Source organism: Raphanus sativus, chromosome 4 (genome assembly GCF_000801105.2).
Source record: "Raphanus sativus cultivar WK10039 chromosome 4, ASM80110v3, whole genome shotgun sequence".
In the NCBI taxonomy this organism is placed as follows: domain Eukaryota; kingdom Viridiplantae; phylum Streptophyta; class Magnoliopsida; order Brassicales; family Brassicaceae; genus Raphanus; species Raphanus sativus.
In genome coordinates, this window is record NC_079514.1 from 33139336 (window position 1) to 33159209 (window position 19874).

The following is a 19874-nucleotide window of genomic DNA, read 5'->3' on the forward strand; positions in this document are numbered from 1 at the left end:
TAACGATTACATCTTTCGACTTTCTTATTGACAAATTTATTTGAAAGCAAGGCTTTATATGTACGTTTAAATAAAATACACTACCATCTTTGATTTCTGTGACATACTCTCTAAGATATTATATTATACTTTTAAGTGTCATTTGATTTTCTACAAGCGGGGCCCTGAAAACACAGGGTTTTAAAATGATTTGGAATACTTGTAAAAATATTATTTCCCTAAATAATTAAACCAGAAAGTAAAAACTGTCAATTGTAAATCTAATAGAACACGGCAAAATATGAGATGGTTTGGACAAATACATACTTTTTGGGTCTAAATTGTTAAAAGTTCTATTTTCATTTTGTCCGAGAAGTAATAAAACAAAATAATTTATCATTTACAATCACTTATATATATATATATATATATATATTGGTTTGATAAAAAAGAAGATATATATAATCTTATTCATGAGTTCTACGAGCAAAATCTGCCCTAATCCAATATAGCGGTTAAATAAAAAATTACTAATATAAATATATTATGACATTATATAAATATTAAAACATATTATTTTGATAAATATAATAATTATTAATATAATATGATTGATAGTAATATTATGTTTATTTATTTATTTTTTAATTAGTTGAAATTTATAATTTTAATATTTTTTGAAGGTTTATATTAAAAGTTCTAAAAGATATTTTGTTTTGATTTTAAGAGGTTCAGAACAATTATAACGATTTATAATGATTTGTATGATTATTTTAAAACACTGTCAACTGTTATCAAACGCAAAAACTGTATTTGCGGATGATAGCGAAAAAATCAATCAGCCATTAGATAAATATGTTTGAGTCTATTCAAGCCCTTCATCTGGAGCATGATTATAACATATTCTTCCAGTTTTGGAAGAGATCGAAAAACTTCTCATTTCGACAGATTAACTTTAAGTGTTACAAATATTGTCTCTCTGATTAATTCAAAGTGTTATTCAAATTAAATCATTTGACTCTAACCCGGAGATTATAATGTCAGTTTATGTTTTAATTTTAAATTAATAAAATCATTTTTCAGCGAAGAAAAAACTTATAATATACATAAACTATGCTTTTTTAGAAGATGTTGCATCAACGGCTAGGGATCAAATTTATAACTGTTTTCTTGTTCACGCATTTTGAAAATAATATCGGCAACAATGCTTTTACCTATCAAAATAATCACACTGACCATTTTAACAGCTGCTACTTTTTACATCATCAAAGATGACACTGAAAACTTTAGCAAAAAAAATTGCAGCGATAATTTAATTAATTTTCCACCATTTTTTGTTTATTTTATTATTCTTTCTATTTCAAAATACTTGATGTTTTAGGTGTATCCACAAAAATTAAGTTAGACTTTATTTTCTAAAAAATAACATTTAAAATATAAATTAATAATATTTTATTTGTTTTTACATTAAAAGTCTCAAAACTTCATGTTATCTGAAACAAAATTTATTTCCTAAAACATCATCTAATTATAACTAGGAAAAGAGGGAGTACCCCTCGGTTGATCGCTAGCTGGTGATGCAGCATTTTCTAAAGTATCGATAGCTACGGCAACAGTGGTAGCCTGTTTCATGTGTGTGACGTGTCGAGCCATGAATGGATACATAAAGTGGTGAAATGGACGGCTGTGAATAGTTTGATTTGTTGAGCTGTCAATGATCGAAGGGTAACAAGAGGGGACCGTACACGTGCCTATCATCCTCCTCTAGCCTTCCTGCGAGGTTTATTTAATTTAATTTTGTTTTATTAAATCTACAAAGTGACTGTCACAAAGGGCTACGAAGAAAACGACATCTTCTTGATGCGTTTAAGGACCTACATCACATGGGTAGGTGGACCTCCATAGTTTTTTTTTTTTGACAAAGTGGACCTCCATAGTTTTCTCATGAAAGAAGCCATTTTTACCATTGCTTAGCCAATAAAAAGGAAATAAATATTTGTTTTTTGTTCAAGAAAACAGAAAATTTGAAATCACATATATTTTCTCTATTTTTCAAATTTAACATAAACAGTACAACTAATCCCACTTTGATAAAAAAATTATCACGTATCATACTATCATACAAGCATTTCATCTAAATTTGTTTTTATCATTTTTATTTATCATATATTTTTGTCTTGAACATTATTAATTTATCATATTATTTTGAGAGAAATAATAAATATTTTATAGAAATGAAATTTAGATGTCATTTATATTATTTTTTCGAACTAAGGCTTATCATTAACATAGTTTAGATGGAATTTAACCTGCTCACACAAATTAAAAAAATGATTGAAATACAATAATATTTTTGTTTATTACATTTATTTAACTAATAGTATTTCAGATAAATAAAATTGTTTATAAAACTAATATATTTGTAATTAATATTGAATAAAAATTTGCGTTGAAATTTTAAAATGATATTTTTATTTAAGAAAAATGTTATTTTAATAAACTGAGGGAGTATGATAATATTGTTCTAAGAGAAATAATGAGTATTTTATAGAAATGAAACTCAGATGTTATTTTTATATATTTTTGAACTAAGGCTTATCATTAATATAGTTTAGATAGAATTTAAGCTGCTCACACAAATTAAGAAAATGATTGAAATACGATAATATTTTTGTTTATTACATTCATTCAACTAATAGTATTTAAGATAAATAAAAAATATTTATAAAAGTTGTATGTTTGTAATTACTATTAAATTAAAATTGAGTTGAAATTTAAAATGATATTTTTATGTAAGAAAAAAATATTATTTTAACATTTCTTCAGAAACTGAGGGAGTATGATAAAGCTATGAGAAGATATAACTAACATTTAGAATAAATGTGTAAATATGTAAGCTTTTGAATGGATGTTGAGATTCTCAAATTAACAAAACACATTAATATGTGTCACATTCGTTTAGTTAGATGCTGAACATCTCAAAATACTTTTTATTAATAACCACACAAGTGAAGTCTAATGCGTACATGCAAATAGTATTAATCGACATATATTAAAAAAACTAGATTTTTAACATGATTACCAAAAAAAAAAAAAAAACTAGATAAGTTAATCTGATATACTCATCATTTGATAATTTCTGTATCGTAGGGATTAAACACAACAGTGTATCGTTTATCTTAATAGTTTTTTTTTTGTTCAAATATCTTAATAGTTATAAATCACAAAAATGTAAGTAATAATATTACCACAAACATACCGGCACATTTGTGAGTTTGAAGAAGGATAGAAGTAACATAACATAGTGACAACGTTGTTTATAGCCAAAGATAAACACTGATTCTTGTATTACTCATATGGAATAGGAAATATCCAAATAATGTTGACCCAAAAAAGTATCCCAGTAATTAAAATTAAAAAAAAAAAGTTTATATAGAAGAAAATATCGAAGTAATAAAAAGTTAACACTGTGATTTGTTAAGATCTGATTGCCTCGCTTTCAGATGCTATTCATGACGTGAGTAAAGCTTCTTAACGTGTCAGAGGTTCTGCATCGTCTTTTATTATTATTGTTTTTTTCGATAGATTCAAAAAATGATGCTTCATGCTTCCACTTCACGTACACGCACAATCACAACTGAGTGACTGACGACCTTTTTCTCTCTATAAAGTACCTTCATGATTTATCCTTCCCATCCAGTTATCTTTTAGAGTCTATATTTTATTCCCTGATTTTATCCATCTATTAATATTTATTTTTACAAAATAAAAAATAACGTGTTCAGAAAATAAAAGAAAAATGAAGGCTCTGATTGGTATTTATCAGTGTAAGGAGGTGGTAAAGGTTGAAAATGAAGGAAATTAAAAGTGAAACTAGGAGTAACGTTTTTCATTGGTCTAGGGTAGATGAAAATATTATTCGAGTTTTTTACGGTGTAGGACAGTTTCTAACTTTTAATTACAAGATAAGTCAGTTTCTGCTAATAGAGTAGTTTTTCCCAACTTGAACTTTATGGGATGTGACTAGAGTCGTTTCTTTTCTCAGTCTGGTTTGTTTCTTCCATTTTTTATCCAAACCAAAATGGACTTTCTAGAAATTTTCAATTAGTAGGACCCATCATTTTTTTTCATTTTTTTCTTCTTCTTCCATCGTTCTTTCTTTTTCGTTCAATCCAAAAATTAATTCTAATTTTTTAATTATCTCTCAATCTTCTAAAAAAGGAAGACACAAAGATTTCAAAAGCAAAATACTGAGATCTATTACTGTCAAAACCCTAAATTTGACATAATATTCTGGGTTAATTCTTTCACCGCGTACTTCCATTTCAATTAAATTCTGCCATGAATCTCAGCAATCGTCAACCTCTGCACGACCACATACTCCTTTGAAGTTTCAACCAAAGCTTTAATTTTTTTTTGGGACAAGCAGAACTAGCGTCACGGCAGACTCTTTAAAGAAATTCCGAAGACATGGCCCTAGATCTCGCCGTCACAGCTCCGTCAGAACAAGCTCGAGAGCATCAATGGCTTTTTTTTAGGTTTTTGCTCGTTTGGTCCTTTATGATTCATATAATTGCATTTTTACCCCAAATTTTTTAATTGTGCAAATTTCTACTCGAATTAACTCCCTAAATTCTTGATTGTTCATTTCAGCCCTTCTTTATAATTACAGAATGGCCATTTATCTTTTGCTTGCTTTCATTTCGTTCAATACTGTCAAAATAAACAATAATGTTTTGTGTTTTGTTTATGTATGTTGTTTATGTACACGTATACATAATATCAATGTATATGTGTACATGTGAAAGAGAAAATTTTGTTTTTGTAAGTGTAAAGATGAGGAAATGTCAATGTACATGTGTACATGTACACACTATACCACATACATGTGTACATGTGTACACTATACCATATACACAAATATTTTATTATCCACATGTACAATTATTCACATGTACACAAATTAACATGTACAATAATATGTGAACGTCATATAATTTCACCATCCTCGTATACATAAATATTACACATATAGGTCTTCCAACTTAGAGCAGTATCATTTTAACAAGAAATATGTACACTGATTTATTTGTACATTACTCAAGTTATGATGATGATTTTAATAGTTTTTAGCATAGCAGTTCCGAAAAGAAAACAAATCACATGTGTACATGTATACATTGCTCAAATTATTGGTCCAAATTAGAGCAGTGCAGTTTATGAGGAAATATGTACACCAAATTATTTGTACATTACCCAAGTTATGATGATGATTTTGAAGTTTGGGTGTTTTGTAAACTGCAAATATCAGAATATGTATACACATGTATTTCACTATCCACATGTACACATGTTTTTTTATGTATATATGTACATGTTTACTTGTATATATGTGTACATATTTATTTGTGTATATGTGTACATGTTTACTTGTATATATGTACGTATTTACTTGTTTTCATGTGTACATGTTTACTTGTGTATATGTGTGTACATGTTTATTTTTATATTATTCTAACATTGGTTCTTTTTTGGAGTAAATAAGCTGAAAACCAATTTCAGTTGATTGGTAGAAAATGGAGTAACTCAGTAGAAAAAATATTTACACTATGACCTTTATTTTTGGAATTATTGGAGTTTTTTGACATTTTTTCTTATATTGTTTTCTTACTACTTTCTCTTGCCAAATAAAAGATTTATCAGAACATATCTTTTAGCTTTTTACCAAAAAAAAGTTATCTTTTAGATTTTAAGTTTTATATGCGAGCTTATATATAAGAGCTTCTTCAACCATGTTGCAAACCATTTCTATTGATTATTAATTATATGTTTTGAATTTGAAATTTAAGCATTGCAGCTCACGTGTTGAAATCATTTGTGTTTGTATCTTTTACCATCAACAGAATGGATTCTTGTCTTTGGTATTTTATTTTTGATTAGTGATGTCGTAATAGTTTAAAACCTAACTAACAATGATTGGAATCATTTACAAAATCTTATCAATATTTTTTTTTGTAAAATAATCTTACTACCAATCTTGTTATATCGATATGTTATTATTTACATATATACAGTCACGTTTGTATATGACCTTTCTGATACGATATTCTATCTACAACATTAGAAAGAGTCTTGAATATATACCTGCTGACCGTTTTTTTGTAAACTATATACCTGCTGACTTGCTGTCCTTCATTATTTATCTTTTGAATTCTTCATATATGTTCTAAAAATGGGAAAATTTACTTTTTGATGCTTTCTAAAATTGAGAAAAAAACAGAAGAGATATATGTCTTTTCTTTATCAAGAAGAGATATATGTCGTGGTCGTGGAACTAGGAAATAAAAGATGTCTTTAATGTCGAGTCACGTGTTCCCTTTCGCTTCTTCATTTTTGTTTGTCTTCTTACTACTTACTAGCATCCCAAATGTTTTCTAAACAAAATGAACATCGCTAATATTAGTAATACGTACGTAATTGCGTATCTCATCACCGTGACTGTTGTAACCTGTTATGTTACTTGTCATTTTCTTAGTTACAAGCAAAGATTAGGTTGATAACATTTTTTTTTTAGGTTGATAACATGAATAGTACATAAGATGACTTTAGATTTTTTATTTTCATTAGATGCTACTTACATCGACACTGTAGACTCGAATGTAGATTCGTGATCGTGTTAAATGATAAATATTATGGAACGTGTAAAATATCCACATGTATTTAGTACTATATGAATAGTGAAGTACCTAACTCAAAATATCTAAGCAGATAATTTTAAAATAGTTCTATTACTTTTTTTTAAGGTTTTAATCGGTTTGGTTTGACAACTTATACTTAATTGAAGAAAAAAAAACTTAATACTTATTGATGATGAAAGCACGCAAGAAATCTCCGAGAGAGATGGTAATAAAAATATCTGGAAAAGAGAGAAAGAAAGAGAGAGAAAATAGATCCCACCTCGGATCCGGCGAGCGGCCGCGCGTGACCGTGCGTGTCGTCGCCGGAGCTCTTCTTTTGTTCAGCATGTCTCACGACTCTTGATCTCTTCATCGCCTCTTCCTTTATTCCGCCTTGTCTGAGCTCTGGATAGCCCCTTCCTGTGGTGGCTTCTCATCTGGTGGGAAGACGCGGTTCCTTGGTTCGTCGTGGTGAAGAGAGTCGTTTCTGGTATTTTTTTCGGGAGGTAGAGGCTCTGATTAGCTCCGCCGACGCCGGCCTTTGTCTCCGAGAGGTGGAAGCTTCGTCAGCTTCGCCATCTTCGGATCTTGTTCCTGGGAGATGAAGACTTTCACAGTCTTATCTCTCCGGTTTACGGTGGTTCTTGGCGTCCTGTCGGTTAGGGTTGTGGTTCTGGTTCTGTACCGAGAGTGATTAGGGTTCCTCTCGTGCGACGGTGATGACTTTCAATAGAAGAAAGTGATGTTTCTCGGGTCGTTTGTCCAGCGTGTCAAGTGGTGCAAAGTCGGAGAGGATCTCGACGGTTTCGATGGATCTCTATCCGGCATGAAGACATAACGATGAGGAACGCGTTGGTTTGGTCGGAGGCTCTGTTGGTTCTTGAGCTCCGACAGATCTCGGGTCCTGATGGTGATGCGCCGAGGGCATGGTGTCGGCGACGGAGACGGTCGAGTTGAGGCGGATGGCGACGCGTGTCGCATGTAATGGGTAGATCACCCCACGTGGCTTGCCTCCTCGATTTGGGCTCTGTCGGGTTTTTGTGGTTTGTTTGGGTGGGCTGCGGGACCGTTTATTTTATTTGTGTAGCCCGGTAGTCTTTGGGTTTTAGTTTGTATCCTGTTGGGCTCCGGCCTTTTATATAATATAAATCTACTTGAGGGAAAAAAAAAAATTCTCCGAGAGAGATAAAAAAATTACAACAAAAAAGTATTTATATTATATATAGTAGATTCGAGATTCAGTTCATGTACTCGCCAAGCCGTTTTCAATTTTGATTTTTTTTTCTACTTGGTTTTTTAGTCTGGTATTTAGTTAAAAATTAATAATTAGTGATGTGAATGCAAGAGATGTTCAAAAGAAATGATGTGAAGGCAAGTTTAATTTGATAAAGAAATATTTTGAATGTCAACAGTTAGGTACTTACTATTTTTTGGAATAGGTACTCCATATCAAGTTAGTCTCCCTTTTTTTCTTGAACAACGTAAGTTAGTCTCCCTTCCTCTCTTTCCTAGACTTTGACGTTCCCTGTTATAAACTCTATAGATTAAACTCTATAGCTTATCATTAATTATTTACTAGATTTTGATCTGCGCTTTTGAAGCGCAGAATATTTTACGATGAAAAATTTTACTAATAATTTAACAAATATTTTGGTAATTTTTAAAGAGTGTGTATTTAAAATATTTTTTCATTTAAATCAGTATTTTTAAATTCAACCCGATTGTGATTATACCGGTTAATCCGGAGATCTGACAATTCAATTTATGTTTTTTAAATATTCATATTAAAAAATCACTAAAACCCGAGACTAACCGATTGAACTGATGGATGACCGATATGTAATCTAATTGGATTTAAATTGTAATAGTTTCATAATTTGTAATCTTATAATCGAAATTTTAAAGTTCACTATTTTGCAATTTATGAAATTATGACGTTTCTACAAAATTTTAAAGAGAAAATGATAGATATAAAATAATTAAGATTAATTATTGTATTATTTGGAAACATTGATGGTAGTATAAAAATATATTGTTTGAAAACATTGATAGTAGTATATAGAAATAAGTATATTGTTTGGAAACACTGATAGTAGTATAAAGAAATAAGTATATTGTTTGGAAACATGGATAGTAGTATAAAGAAAAGAACATTAGTGATTAAATGTATGTTTAACTATAAAGTATAAAAGTGTATTTAATTTAAAAACTTACAAAATAAATGTTAGTTCCAACAGAATGTTTCTGTTTTAATAAGATAGATAATCTAAAATATAAATAATTTTAGCAATAGGATTTTTTTAATTTTTTATGGAATAATATTAAATTAAAAAACAAAATACCGTATGAGATAAGTCTAATAATTATTTATTTTATTTTGTACTACGTCCACAAAAATTAGAATATTAAACTTTTATGATAAAATAGTGTTTATATGTGCAGAGGAATCGATGCTACAACATAACTTATCCTTAACCCAATCTCAAGAAATTAGCCATAAGATGGTGGTGACGACTAAACCGACTCTGTACGTAAACTAAACTCAACGTACACTAAGCCAAAATTTCACCTTGTGTTAAAGTTTTGAGTATTATAGTAAACATAGCGAAAAATAGACCACTACACAACATATAAGAAATTGTGTAGCAAGATGTGAAATTCAATTCTCTAGCAAAAAAAAAAATATGTGAAATTCAATATGTTTCAGTTAATCGAACAGTAAACATGAATACACAATAGATGCATTTAGAAATCTAAATTAGCTGAATCTTTGTGATTATTATAACTAGTGGCAGAATCCCCGCGCAAGCGCGGGGTTATTGAACGTTAGTATTGTCCTGTTTTTATCTGTGGAGGAGTGACTCATGTTTTGGAAGTTCCTTTTGGGATTGTGAAACGGATTAGCCGAGTTATTGATTTATAAAGGTTTGTGGTCAGGTTTTATGAATGAAGGTTTGTAGATATATGTATGGATTGTTTTTTTCTTTTGTTTTATTGGACTTACGTAGATATGTGTATATGCAGGAGTGTTCAATAGGATAAAACCAAACCGTGTCGAACCGAACGAAAATATACAATATGATTTAGTTTTGGTATATATCATACAAACCGAATAGATGTGATTTTATAAAAACCGTATGATTTGGATATGATTTGGTTTATAATCGATTAAACCGAATAAACCAAAAAACCGATCAAAATAGAAACATGTAAATATGTATATATTTTATAACGACGCATGAAAATCTATTTGTTATATAAGTTGTTTTTTTTTTGATAATAACTATTACCATATTTATTTAGGTAATCACACCCAAGGCTTCTTATTTTCTTAGTCTTCTTCTTTTATTTTTTTTTTGCTTTTTTTAACATCGACTAAATGAAGTAAAGATTATAAATTTTATGGAAAACAGTTATATTCTTTACAATTTTTTTCTAATTTATAAATGAACATAGTTTCATGTTCAGACGAAGAAACATGACTTTGATGAAGTAAATATGAAAAAAATAGAAAAACTTTTCTTCCGTGCTTCTGTTTTGTTTTTTATTTTTATTTTCAAAATTCTGAACTTTGATTTTAATTCTATATTTGATTATTTTATTAGATAGTAGAAACATTTTTTATTTTTTGCTATTTTATGCAAACATTTAATATTTTTAAAAATAATGACTGCATTGACAACATGACTCTAAAATTTACATAATATGATCCAAACTACATAATTATGTTTTTGGTATAAAACTGAATAAACCAAAAACTGACGCTAAATAAATCGAACCGAACCGAACTGAAGTAAATATAGGTTTAAAAAAGTAGTTCTATTTTACTAACCAAAATACCGAAAAACTGAACCGATATCCAGATTGACCGCAGCATATGATTGAACACAGTATATGTTCTTATTATGGTATTAATAAGAAGTGTTGTTTTTACTGTAGACTATAAATAGTGAGCTACGTTTCTTTACGAAAGTCGTGTGTACGATATAAACATGTAGTGATGCATTTAGTTATAGACATTATTAATATGTGAAATGCCATCAACGCTGCATGTTTATTATAAAACTTAGTGTTCTCCTCGTGGGAGAGAAAAACCAAAGTTGAAATTGTATAATATAGTGGATTCAAAATCATAGAAACTTTTTGTTCAAGAAAAACAAATCATAGCAACTTGAAAATTTAGAAAAAGTCGCTAAGTGTGGTTGACACTTGGCAGCTGTTCAGCTATTCTCTTTCTTTTTGTCGCTAAGTGTGGGCATGAAACTATCACTCACGCGTGCGTTTGCAGCTATTCTCTTTCGCTTCCAAACCGAGAGTGTTTGGTTCATGCGTTTGGTTCATCGTCTCCTGCTGCAGCAGTGCTGAAAATGTAAATTGCATGCCTGATAACACCGGTAGCGTTGGGATAAACACATCTATTCCAACGAAGAGAAGTGCCAGATTTGTCCAACTTCTGCTGCATCCGGTGTAAGCAACGAATATGACCAGCCATTATGTTGGAGGACCTCAACAACTAAGCTTTGCAAATGAAATCAGCTTCCCGTGTCTTCACAAAGTCAATACAGGTACGATTAAAAAGTGCTATTTTCAAGTGATAAAGGACTATAAACTACGGTGTAAGCCTGAGCACTACCTGCTCGTTAGAGTTGGAGATGAACGTATTCAGATCTCTCCTGTTGCACCTCCCAGGCTGCAGACAGCATGTATTATGCAGAATATTAGCACACATTTAAATCTGAGTCTTAGAGATATAGAGAATGAGTTGTAACCTGGCTGTGAACTCTCTGTTGGCAGGAAGATTAGTGTCAAAATAAAATTTGGTTGCTGGTGTGACTCACCAGCAGGGCCTAAACGGGACCGGGCCGCCCGTTTTAACATTCATAGGTGTGAGTTTAGATAGAGAATACCTGCAGAATAAAGATTGTTTCATAGACAATGATAGTAAGTAAAATAAAATAGAAAACATATATGTGAAAATGTTTTATAATTCTAATAAATGACTATACCTCCAATTTTTTTTTGGATTCGCATTGTAACCACCATTACAGACTGAGTTTTATCACCTGTGTTTTAGAGACCCCGAAATATTGCTGTTGCGTTGTCACATAAACGACAAGTACACCATCACTGTCATGTTATATGAGATTGTAATATTTATCAGGAAAAAGATGAGAAGGACAAAAATATTAAGAGATTTGTACATGGTTTTTGGCTTACGGATCTATCAGAAGACGAACCACAAGTCTAGTCGTTGCTGCAGCGTTGTTATGGTCAGACGCTTGCAAATATCACATTTAGCAAACAACATCTGAAAATTGATAAAGAGCTTGACGATTGATAACCAGATATAAATAGATGATAGTGTAGTAATTGCCACACCTGCTTTTCAATCCAAAACTAATTCAGCTCAAACCGGCAGCAACACTATACCTCAGAGTTCACTATTTCATTGGAGATAACAACAACACTAATCAAAACCTATTCCACATATCGACCCAAAAAACAGAAGAGAGGAAGCAAGAGAGACGTACATCGGAGGAGTTGCTGATGAGCTCACAAAGGAAGATCTCCTTGTTGCTGTAAAAGGTGTTGATGATGAGGGACATCGACTGGTTGATCTCCGCTTGGAAAGAAAAAGTCTCGGTGTCTGCCATCGATGCGGCTAATCGGAAATCTAAGGTTTATATAAGGAAGGTTCACGGAGATGTAACAAATCAGGACCATTTATGATGAAGTGATTAAATCTATTATATAGTGAATCTTAATGTCTGAATCTTAATGTTATCTACCTAAATACTAAAAAAACCTTACTTGCTCTAACACACAAAGAAAACGATCAGAGCTATTACAATCATATTTCTGAATCATATAACAATCACAAAGAACAATCACCTTCTCATCAAGTAGCAAAAGGGTTATTCCCAAAAGTTCCCCGTTCTTAGTAATGTCCTTAGCATCCCAGAATCGGATGAGTCTGCCGACCAAAGACTGGGCGGTCCTGCCAAGTCGGAGTGAGTCGAAGGTGGTGTAGGGGACGGCAGCGGTGGCGGAGACGGCGGCAAATGCGGAGACGGCGGTGGCGGCGGAGACAGGGGCGACGGTAGGGACGGCGGCTAAGGCAGCTGGTGAAGTCATTTTTGCAAGAGTTTCAAAATGATGTAAACGATGTTTGAAGAATGTAGAGAAAAGGGTTGAGAGGTCACCTTGAGAGCTCTATATAATGAGGATTCGAGATGCGTTAAGGAATGCCGAATCGTCTCGGCGACAGAAGAAGTTCCCAGTCGAGTTTTAATGCTCACCATAACTGAAGAAGAACGGAAGAGGAAGAGTGATCTGGAAAAAAAAAATATCGTCAAAACCCTAATCTTTCAGACGTCGAGAAGAAAAGAGACGATATGGGCCAAAATGAGCCAAAACACAAATCTTAAAAGAAAAGCCCAAACGGACAGCCCATTAAAATAAATATGCCACGTGTCACATAGGCAGGAGAGAAACTCGCTCATTATATTATAGATTATCTTATTATGATGAGTGATCAAAGGTGTATGTGGTCCAGAGCTTTGCCAGATTACCTTTAAGCATACTTTATTAGTGTAATTATAACAACACACTGTTGGTTTCGCAAGCCGAGACAACTCGAATTCGAATAAATTCAATTTTAAACGGAGGACCTAATGATAGTGTTTAATAAATAATCATACAATCTCGAGACCCTTAAGCTCGATACTGTATAACATGTTAAGATGGGTATAAGACATTAACTATTAAATGAAAATAGGACTAGACAATCCGGATCTCAATCGGGTTTTGGTTTGGATTCTTACGATGGTTTTGAACTTTTGCATTTTTAGAATTTTGTGCCTCATTCGGATATATATAAAGTTCTCGTCGGATTTGGTTTGGATTTACTTGGATTCGGTTTAGATTTAGTTAGGTTCGATTTGGATTTACTCAAGTTTAATTTGGGTTCAGTTAAATTTTCAAGATCCGGTCGAACCTGAAATAGTTTCGGTTTCAAATATTAAGCAGATTATCGGTTTCAATAATATTAATTTGTACTCGATTCAATTTAATATATTTTCAATGTTTTCAATCAATCTGTATATTTGGTTTCTTAACCATATTGTTTTTTATTGTTGTTATTTAAAATAATTTTGGGAGATTCGTTTATCAACTATATATAAGACTCGTCTTTGGACTATATGTGATAATATCAACATATCATAATTTATGATAAACCAAAACTTTATTTGAACGAAAACCACATAGTGAACGTAAACAAATAAAAATTAACAATTAGCACTCCATAAAATGAGAAATACTATTTAAACTTAGAAAATACAACAACATTATTTGTTTATTTATATTTCATAAGCCAATGTATTTATAACTGAACTTCAAATATAATTATTAAAACATAAAAGTACTAATAAGCAAAAGTCTTGATCCTCGAAAAGAACAAAAAGTTAATCGCCTCAAAAAGGTTAGAAGACCCAACTATAGGAATAAGACGAACACAAACCAAGAACAACGTTGATTAGAAACGAAACAAATATAGTGGAAATGATCAATGATCATATAGCAGAAATGACCATCTAGTTATATCCAAAGAACCAATGCAGCTAAGAAGGTCCAAGAGCATCTCCAACATTTCCCTATTTTTATGTCTTTGATAGTATTTAGAGTCAAAATTATTCTAATCCACCTTTATTTTCATTTCTAAAATAAAATTGCTATATTTTCCTTTATTTATAGAGGAATAAATAACATTCCTCTATATTTTACTCAAAATTTTAAGATATTTATTTTTAAAAAATACATTGAAGTAAAACTCATCTTTATTATAGAATTTTTCTATTTTAAATGTAAAAATAGAGAAATACACTGAAAATGGTCTAAGCACAAGGAAAAAATCTAGGCTATGAATGATAACAATGAATTGAATGGTGCAAAACAAATGATATAACTGCGGTGCAATTTTCTCAGTAAAAAAAAGTACAAATATATGACATATAAAAAATTTGTTACTGTTAATTGTAATACAGTGTGATACGAATAATAACATTCAGAACTTTAACACAACAGCGTAACACTAAATTGCAACTTTTACGTATGGACGGACAGTCACATACGACTATACAAGCCAGAGGCACATGCATACACAAAGACCAGTTATTTTCTTGCAAATCGTCGTTCTAATTTAATAAAAAATACAAGTTAATAGTTAAAATTTCCAGTTAAAATAATTTGGAATAAACATAGTTTAAAACTTAATGAAATTTAATTCAATTTAAAAATATGCCTTTATGATAACAATAATATAAATTTTTAATTAAAGTCGTTCGACTTATAACTAATAACCTACTTCAAATTTGTGAATATTTTGTTGTCTTTTTATATTTTGTCTATATTCTAACTGAGATTTGTGTTTCTTTTCGTTTTGTTTCATATTAGTTAATATTTTACATTAGGAGATATGAAATATATATTCGAAGTAAGTGATCATTACAGATTACTAAAAACATATTTACACCAAATTTTACAGACTACTGTAAGTAACGACATTTTTAATTATATATGTTAATACAAAAATATCTATCACTAATAATGTTAAAACATTTTGTTTTATTGTGGAACTTTTACTAAAAACATCTAAGTTATATAGGATTTATTTTGCAGTAAAATAATAATCCGATTAAATGTCGTTAAAAATAATAATAATCTGATTAATAATTTGTTAAAAAACTAGTCTAATAATTTATAAGTATTTAACTAATTTTTATTACCAAATTATAACTTTGGCTAAAATTTAAGATGATATATAGTAAAATAAAATTACTTTAAAATTAAATTTTAAATCGAAAATAAATAAAAATAGAAAATTATAATAGATAATTAATATAGAAATAAAATTATATTGTTTTATCAATAAATTTTGATTTTCTCTATTCATTTTTTTCGAATGATTTATTAATTTATTTATCAAAATTCAAAGAATCAAAAAATCTAATTATTTATTAAGTTTATGTAATTTTAAAAATATATGAGAATTTTAATCAATTTTTTCATTTACTTAAGATCTTATGATATCTATTCCTTTATCATGTTTCATTATGGCGTTTCAAATCGGTCTTACTCCATCATCACCATTTTTGGCTGAAGGCGTACAAACTTAAAAAATTGTGTGTTGGTGATGGTAGAAGGCTAGAAGCTTTGTCTCTTATTTTTATGGACTATCTGGGTTGGCTTGTTTTGCTTCCTTGATTTGTCTCTGTTAAAGAAACCTTGTTGATGTATTTCATGCAAATTTGTTCCTTGAAGTTATGAGCTTCAATCGATCTATATTTGATTTACTAATTATAAATATGGCTTTTACTAGGTTAGGTGTTTGTCTTTCTTTTGTAGACTTACGTTTTTGGGAACTTTTGTAAGTAAGTGATCACTAAAAAGTAGTGAAAACATATTTACACAAAATTTTACTGATATAGTAATAGACATTTTTAATTATATATGTTAAGACACAAATATCTATCACTAATAATGGTAAAACATTCAGTTTTATTGTGGAACTTTTACTAAAAACATATAAGTTATATAGGAGTTATTTTGCAGTAAAATAATAATCCGATTAATAATTTGTTAAGAAACTAGTCTAGTAATTTACAAGTATTTAACTAATTTTTATTACCAAATTATAACTTCCAAAATTTAAGATAACATATAGTTAAATAAAATTGCTTTAAATTAATTTTTAAATCAAAAATAAATAAAAATACAAAATTGTAATAGATAAATAATATAGAAATAAACTTATATTGTTCTATCAATAAATTTTGATTTTCTCTATTCGTTTTCTTTGAATGATTTATTAATTTATTTATCAAAATTTAAAGAATCGAAAATCTAATTATTTATTAAGTTTATGTAATTTTGAAAAATATATGATAATTTTAATCAATTTTTTCTATAATGTGATCATATTTTTCTTCAGGTTTTACTGGATCAACTAGAATTACATCATTAATGACGAGTTTTTACTAAATTTATTGTGTTCTCAATTAATGGATTTTCACTAGATCTGAAGTGAATTATATACGCGTTACCGGATTTATTAGTTTGACCTTGAGTCCGAGCCATATATGAAAACAATGGTGCTGGATATAAGATTTAGAAAAATTGCATTCCATACATTAAATTTTTGTCTTAGTTAAGCCAATACCCTAAATCTACACCATAATACTTTCCTCCATAGACACAAACTTGTTTTATCATAGATATTTTCTTAATTTGATCATTTTTGGGTCTTAAACCAATTCACTCTAAAGTTTAAGAGTTCAAAAAAAATTCTCCATTATAAACATCAAACATCATATATTTAAGATTAAATGTTAAGTATATTTGACATCCATTAAATAACTTTTTGCATCCAGAATTATTATGTGATTTTAAAGCGCAATTAGAAATCTAGTAGTATATGTTAAAACGTAAATATCTATCACTAATATGGTAAAACATTCTGTTTATTGTGGAACTTTTTCTAAAAACATATAAGTTATATAGGAGTTATTTTGCAGTAAAATAATAGTCGGATTCATTGTCGCTAAAAAAATAATAATCCCATTAATAATTTGTTAAATAACAAATACTAGTGTAGTAAAAAAAAAAATTTAATGGAATCAACACATCCAGTTTATACTCATGATAGGCTCAAAATTGTATAATTTGGATTTAGGATTTAGCTTAGTCGAATTCGATTAAAGATTCCATGCTCAATTTTACTCCTTTTAACTTTTCCCCTTTCTCAATCCTCATAATCCTTAATTACAAGAAGTGCACGAAACGGCAGAGAAAACATAATCACAAATTCACCCTAATCAATTATTTCCCGCCCAGACCTAACCTTCCTTATTTTCCCATTCACCCTTCCACTTTCTCGTTATTCCCACTGTGCCCCCTCCTTTTTCCATCTTCTCCTCCGAACCCACATAGAAAAAAAGAGAACAATTTAATCCAATCCAAAAACCTCTTCCGGCGTTTAAAGCTTCAAGCCCAGTGATCAACGGCGGAGTACCAGTGCAGAGACGGCGGTTGCTCATCGGAGAAAAAACCGCAAGCTTCTTCTCCACTCAGAAAGTCGTCGTGATCCTCCGTCTGCTCCGTTTTCACAAACTGGAAGAAACCACCGCCCGGAACCGTCGTCGGAGCCACCGTGACGTTAGAGCTGCTTTCCTCGTTCATCACGGCGCTCGAATCGCTGCTGTCCGACGATCCAGCGGCGGCGGCGAAGGAAGCCTTTAGTGGAAGAAGTTCCCGGAGATCGGTAAAACTCCGGTAATTGAAACTATCCGAATGTTCTAGAAGCTGCGGAGGAGACGACGGCGGTTCTGTTATATTTTCCGGCAACGAAACTTCTTCCTCCTTCACGGCGTTGTTCTCTTCCTCCTCCTCCTCCTCTTCTTCTTCTTCTCCGTTAAGCTTAGACTTCAGTTTACTAATCTGTATGTTTATAAAGTTTCAATCTTTCAACACAAAGTCTCAATCTTTAAGCATAAAGTTTCGATCTTTAAGCAGAAAAAGTTTGAATTTTTGTTACCTCTTGAAGAAGAGATTCATTGTCACGGCGGAGGGAATCGAAGTTATGGCGGAGAGAATCGTACTGAGTTTTAAGAACACCGTAATCTTTCTCCAGCTGTTTTGTCTTCCACCGTGCACGGCGGTTCTGGAACCAAACAGCCACTTGACGAGGTTGAAGACCAAGTTCTTGAGCTAACTTCACTTTCCTCTCAGGCTCAAGCTTGTTCTCTAACTCGAAGTTCTTCTCCAAGGCTTTGACTTGGTTAATGCTTAACCGTCTTTTTTTCTCAGCTAAACCGGTTTGGTCTCTTTCCTCAATTATCGCTTCTTCATCCTCCTCCTCGTAACCTTCAAGCATCGACTGAAATTCTCTCCCGTATCTTCTTGGACTCTGCTCATCTGTTTGACAAATCGAGGTTGTTTAGGGTAGAAATTATAAAAATTAGAAGGGCTTGTTAGATAATAAGCTAAAGAAAATGGTTAAGATTAAGAACCTGTAGAAGACGTAGGACATAAAGAGATCAGACCACCCACTGGATCTGAACTCCTTAATCTCTTCATCATCAGACAAACACTTAATAAAAGGTTATCTCAAAAATCTTTGTTTACTTCAAGATTACTACTTGATGATCTTGTCACTCTGTTAACAAGAGAGAAATGCACATAAATCAGGACAGTGGAGGGATTCTCTTTAGAGAGAGAGAGTTCCTTTTTCATATGAACAAGCTTGCTTTCACACTTTCTCTCTCTTTAAATAAACTCAGTTTGGGTTAGAGTTTAACCATGGTTAAGTCGGTAGATATTGTTGTGTGTTTCTTTTTGGTAAATAAAATGTTAAACCAGAAATATTCAATATACTTGATTGCGATTTGAGGGGTTTACCGGCTATACCCAGTTACCTCAAGGCTTCTTCCGGTATCACTTGAACTCGAGTGAGAAAAAAAATAATTAAGAAACTTTCTTAACAAAAAAATCAAATGGATATTGATGGCTCGGCTTACTCTGATCAACTTGGCTCGGCTTAAGCAATACGTGGAAAGGAATTTCCGGTCCACCACGAGGGAGTGGGAGACTAAGACTGCAAATTAGAGTCTTAGAACATCTCCGATGTATTACTCCAAATTTTACTCTAAAATGGTGCAACTCCAAAATAGAATAATATTTTACTCTAATGTATTATTCCATTTTTATCTATAAAAATAGTTAATAATATTCTATACTTATAAAATTTTACCAATTAACCCCAACTATTTTATATTTACAAAAATTCCTTAAAATATAACTTATTTAAATTAAACATTTATTATTAATAGGTACAAGAAATCATAAAAATAGAATAAAACATAATATATAAGTTGGTTCAATAATGAACATTAGAATATTTTTTTTCACAAATGATCAATTAATGCATTTTGTAATGAAAAATGAGTTTCTTTATCTTTGATATTCCTAAATCGAGTAAGAAAATTTTGAAATCGGGATATTTTCATCTTATGCAGTTTCGATCTCTAGAGTTGAAGTTTCTCTTGTAATTTCAATTGGTGCGTTGAGTTCACGCTCATCCTTAATTATCATGTTGTGTAAAATTATACATATAGTCATGATGTAATGTAACAATTTTTTTTTCCAAAAACGAATATGTCC

General features: G+C 30.8%; 1 protein-coding gene and 2 long non-coding RNA genes across 7 annotated transcripts; 1 reads left to right on the forward strand and 2 right to left on the reverse strand.

The window, feature by feature from the left end:
• Positions 1-10748: 10748 nt before the first annotated feature.
• On the reverse strand, positions 10749-13054 carry LOC108848852 (uncharacterized). 5 transcript variants are annotated; one of them, XR_008944415.1, is made up of 9 exons: positions 12860-13054; positions 12549-12778; positions 12188-12330; positions 12036-12097; positions 11858-11964; positions 11663-11783; positions 11426-11563; positions 11290-11346; positions 10749-11202 (listed from the first exon to the last, which is right to left on the reverse strand). It is a non-coding gene; the product is annotated as an uncharacterized LOC108848852 (long non-coding RNA). The 5 variants fall into 5 exon arrangements; XR_001949093.2 differs by having other exon boundaries at positions 11874-11964; positions 12860-13049; XR_008944416.1 differs by lacking the exon at positions 12036-12097 and having other exon boundaries at positions 12860-13051.
• On the forward strand, positions 11198-11668 carry LOC130510692 (uncharacterized). Its single transcript, XR_008944417.1, has 2 exons — positions 11198-11483; positions 11541-11668. It is a non-coding gene; the product is annotated as an uncharacterized LOC130510692 (long non-coding RNA).
• Positions 13055-17422: 4368 nt separating the features above from the next.
• On the reverse strand, positions 17423-18957 carry LOC108855894 (homeobox-leucine zipper protein ATHB-6). Its single transcript, XM_018629819.2, has 3 exons — positions 18725-18957; positions 18250-18629; positions 17423-18152 (listed from the first exon to the last, which is right to left on the reverse strand). Exons 1-3 carry the CDS (start codon positions 18792-18794, stop codon positions 17700-17702), a joined length of 903 nt encoding a protein of 300 aa, XP_018485321.1. The 5' UTR covers positions 18795-18957; the 3' UTR covers positions 17423-17699.
• Between the last annotated feature and the right edge of the window lie 917 nt (positions 18958-19874).